Raw genomic sequence first — 5,011 nt, forward strand, 5'->3', positions numbered from 1 at the left:
ATGTGAGGAAGATCCATGCGTGCCCTTTTAATGACCTCTGTGTCTGTAGACTCATCAAGGATAGCAATCCCTAAAGACAGTTGAAGGTTCCCCCTAGAGACTCTTTGGGACCCTCTTATCCTTGGTCCCCCAAAGACTCCCTCGGGGCTGACGACCTTGAAAACCCTGGAGACCCCATCCGAACCCTTGAAGCACCAGTTTTCTAGGGCAGCAGATCAAGCTTAAACCTAACTGATCCCTCAAGCAGCATCTCAGACCTCACTATCCTATCAAGAGACTCTACTTTATCTATTTTCAAAATAAATAAATTTAATTATTGTAATCCGACAACAAAACTTATTAACTTATTAGTGCAATAAAATATGAAATTACATATCAATGGTGCTAATGTACGCCTTATAAAGAATATATTTGAAAATTATATTTACATTTTTATATATTATTATACATTTATTAAATTAAAACTATAAGAATACTTATAATAATTAAATATATAATATATTAAAATTAAATGCTAAGTAATATATTTCCATTTAAATTGAACAGGTACTTAATTGGATGGGGAAGCGACGACCACTAAACATCAGCAACGTGCAGTCAGCAAAACCAGTGAAAATCAGTGGAAATCAAGCCTCTGTCAGCAGGATAAGGCAGCAGATAAGACCCAGCTCATCATGACCGTCCGATCAACAAGTCCCTCATTTACGGCCTTGATCCTAGCCTCTCACTATCACCTGCATCTGCCCCCACCACCACATATAAACAAACGCCAACTCTCTCCCTCGCTCAATTCCGCTGACGATTCCCCGCAGCCATGGTCGCCACCGCCGCAGCCGCTGCAGCCACGTCATCATTCCTCGGCACTCGCCTCACTGAATTACGCTCCGGTGCAGGTCGGTTCCAAGCCCGATTCGGATTCGGAACCAAGAAGGCGCCCAAGAAAGCGGCCCCGAAGCCGGATTCGGACCGCCTGGTTTGGTTCCCGGGCGCCAAACCCCCGGAATGGCTTGACGGAAGCATGGTGGGTGATCGCGGGTTCGACCCGCTCGGGCTGGGCAAGCCCGTGGAGTACTTGCAGTTCGACTACGACTCACTGGATCAGAATCTGGCTAAGAACCAGGCCGGTGACGTTGTCGGGATCCGAACCGAGAGCTCCGACGTGAACGCGACTCCGTTCCAGCCGTACAGCGAAGTGTTCGGGCTGCAGAGGTTCAGAGAGTGCGAGCTAATCCATGGCCGCTGGGCCATGCTCGCCACTCTCGGTGCCCTCGCCGTCGAGTGGCTCACCGGCGTTACATGGCAAGATGCCGGAAAGGTACATCATTCTTTTCTTTTGGATAAATAATATAAGATTATACTATTCGGGGGGCACGGAAGTTGGAGCTATAACTTTCGGGAGAACAACTGTTTCAGGTGGAGCTGGTGGAAGGAGCGTCGTACCTGGGGCAACCACTTCCATTCTCGTTAACCTCATTGATATGGATCGAGGTGATAGTGATCGGATACATCGAGTTCCAGAGAAACGCAGAGCTGGACCCGGAGAAGAGGCTGTACCCGGGTGGAAAGTACTTCGACCCGCTGGGTTTGGCGTCGGACCCGCAGAAGAAGGAGGCCCTCCAACTGGCGGAGATCAAGCATGCGCGGTTGGCCATGGTGGCCTTCCTGGGGTTCGCCATCCAGGCCATCGTCACCGGAAAAGGACCGCTCAACAACTGGGCTACCCATTTGGGTGACCCACTCCACACCACCATTATTGACAACCTCTTCTTCAAGACTTCATGAGCTCCTCCTGTTTTAATAGAACTTTGTTTGGTATTGGTGGTGTGCAATTAAAGAGCATCAAAGTAAGTAAATTTAACCTCTCTAAGCATACACAGGAAAATTGCTTGACAGCGTGCATGTGCTTACTTAGCGGTGTCCATAGATATATCCCTTTGCTTCTGATTTTTTACTAAATTCGAAATCAAAACTGATGGTGATCAGGTTCAACGTTACACAGAAATGAAAATAGGGCGGAAACGTTTTCGATAGAAAATAAAAATGTGGAAATGAATATTTTTTTAAAAAAACATACATAAATAGTGTGAAATAGGAATAAAAATATTTTAAAAATAAAAAAACGACACTTATAAGATATTTTCGTAAAATATAAATCAGATTTACAATTATGAAGCTACGTACAACTCAATCATAAAAGGAACCCCAATTAATCTAATCCAAATTGGAAGTCCGGTTATTTTCCTTCCTATTTATTGAATCGTTTAATTCAACATTAATTTTTAAACAAGTTAATTAAAAGTAAACCTATAATCGTCCAACACGCAAACTCAGATTCACGGTAAGGTTCCCATAAAGTAGTATACAATTGAAGCAAGTTAGCAAGTGTTAATTTAATAAATAATATGTATCATTATATACAATTATATATATACAAAGTTTATAAGGAAAATAGTAGAAAAAACTCAAACCTTTATGCGAATTTGTAAATTTATTTAAATATTTCAATTTTGATAATTATATTTTAGTTGGCTCAATTAAATGCAATTTTATCTAACACCTAAATTAATATGAGAGGCACGTGTCATTCCTAATATGGTACGTCACCTATCATAAAAAAATATGAATCGAACTCGCATACACACATAAAAAAATAAAATAAAATTATACATGTGGATCTTATTTATATGTGTACATGCGTATTTCAGTCTTATAGTTTTTTTTAATTCACGTCAGTAATGACACACACCACTCAAATTGATATTAGGTGTTGATAAAATTACACTCAATTGAGTCAATTAAGATACACTTGTTAAAATTAAAATGTTTAAATAAATTTATAGGCTTAGATTTTTTTTTTGGCTTTTTGCCCAAATTTATATTGGTAATATGCCATCAATTTGGTTTGATTCGGTTTGGGTTCATTGGACTCAAAAGGGTCTGAATTGGTGTTGATTAGTTCTATAAATTCAAAACCAGTATTGAACCAAACTACAAAAAGACTTCAATCGAAACAATCCATTCACATCGATGCAATTTAGTTCTCAAGTTAACCTAAATCCGTTAACACCCTTACAAACTATTAAGGCTCGTTTGGGCACGAGTTTTGCCTTACGTTGGGTCGCTTTTGCACCCCAACGCGTAGTTGGGGTTTCTGGCAACACCCCAACTGCGTGAACACACACCCAACAAGTGTGCATTGAGGGTTGTAGATGCAATCTCGCAATTCTGGCTAGATTGTGTTTTGATGGCTCGAATGACGTGCAAGTTTTATTAGATTACCATTATATCCTTTGTAAAATAACTAAAAAATAATATATTACTCATCATTCTTCATATCTTTTAGTCTTTTTACCATGTTAATTCAGGTTTAACTCAAGTATTTGTAAATACTTATATGTAATCAAACTCACCTCATCTTACCTCACATCACCTCAAGGCCAAACAAACCCTTACTTAGAAAACAAAAATTGAGTTATTTTAGGTCAAGTAACAAATGGTTATGTCCACCCATACATTAGATACCAGAGCAAAAAAGAAGAAGAAGAAACTAGCAAAAATTCTTGCCAAAAAATAATTTTTAAATATTTATTTTTTGTTTTTATTTTAATTAAATTTAACTTAATATTACATATCCAACTTTCATAGGTTAGTGATGTTCTAAAATATTATATTTAGATGACATCTAGCGTGTGTATAAACATATATAATGTATCTTTGTAATCATGTAAATTAATTTTTATATAAAAATAAAATATTTTCATAAATATTACTATTTATGAATGTTCACATTTAAAATTTTTATTTTGTATGTTTTTATAATTTATATAATTATATTAAGAAATATTTTAATTAAAAATAGAAAATTTGATAATTAAAATTTTAATTAATTAATTGAATAGAAAAAAATATGATATAACAAATATAGACACAAAATTCAAATCCATAAATTTCATTACTACAATCATAAATAATCCACAATAGAATTAACAATTATCATCATCATTTTCATCATTGTCATTTTCTTCCTCTTCACCGTTATTACCCTCATCATTATAAAACGAATCTCCACCCGATGAGTTTCTTGATGGTCCAAGAAGTGTTGATTTACTTAATACTCTAGACATCATTTGATTCATCTGATCCCTCCATGTCATCATATCTTGCATCTGTTGTCGTAGCTGTACATTCTCAGCATTCATTAGGGCCACCATCTTGTCCCATTTGTCAATTCTCCTCATTTATCTGGGTGAATTGAAGTTTTATTTGTTCAAAATCTTGTGTCATGTATCTACATGAACTATTGGAGGTGCTACCAAATGAAGATGGGTGATTCTCTTGAAAGTCGAGGTCGTAGATACGACCATTCTTATTCCTACCAGAGATAGCTTGATAAAAAATGTGGTGCTTATTAACTACAGGTGAAGATGACAAATCACTTTCAGCTGATTGTGAAGATGCCTCGGCGTTTAATCTCTCGAACACATTTTATATAAATTAAAATTAATATTGACATTTATAATTAATTAAAAATTCATCAAATAACATACATATAGGTAAATATAATTACCGCGACGGTTTATAATCTATGATCAACCCACACTTCTTATCCTTGATTATTTTTTGATTGATCTAGTATACTATAAATACTATAAATTGATTGATCTAATATTTCAAGACTTTGAAATACTAGGTAGAAACTCATTTAGTCTGTTGCCAACATTGGAACCATCATCTTTTAAATGACATTACAAAGGTTAATAGGCCCAAAATCAGAAGTAGAGATGAGATAAGACTTCTTTGAATTAATTAGAACAACATAAATCTCACTATAAGGTTGCAAGTCCAATTCATTATTGAGAATAGCCAACATTGTAGTAGAAACATCACCATCAACTTACTTTCAAAAGGTTTGATATAAGAGAGTGAAAAAACCATTTGACCTCTTGTAAAAAAGACCACCTGAATATCCTTTTGCAAAAAATGCAATTTAGTATTCATAAAATCGATGAAC

The 5,011-nt window shown here is 36.2% G+C and overlaps 1 protein-coding gene across 1 annotated transcript; it reads left to right on the forward strand.

Annotated features, from left to right (window-relative positions):
- Window positions 1-774: 774 nt before the first annotated feature.
- LOC127787912 (chlorophyll a-b binding protein CP29.2, chloroplastic-like) lies at window positions 775-1,892 on the forward strand. The gene is made up of 2 exons (XM_052315978.1): window positions 775-1,315; window positions 1,414-1,892. The coding sequence occupies exons 1-2, from the start codon at window positions 815-817 to the stop codon at window positions 1,780-1,782; spliced, it is 870 nt and encodes a 289-aa protein (XP_052171938.1). The 5' UTR covers window positions 775-814; the 3' UTR covers window positions 1,783-1,892.
- Window positions 1,893-5,011: the final 3,119 nt, after the last annotated feature.

This window comes from Diospyros lotus, chromosome 13 (assembly GCF_014633365.1).
Source record: "Diospyros lotus cultivar Yz01 chromosome 13, ASM1463336v1, whole genome shotgun sequence".
Lineage (NCBI taxonomy): Eukaryota > Viridiplantae > Streptophyta > Magnoliopsida > Ericales > Ebenaceae > Diospyros > Diospyros lotus.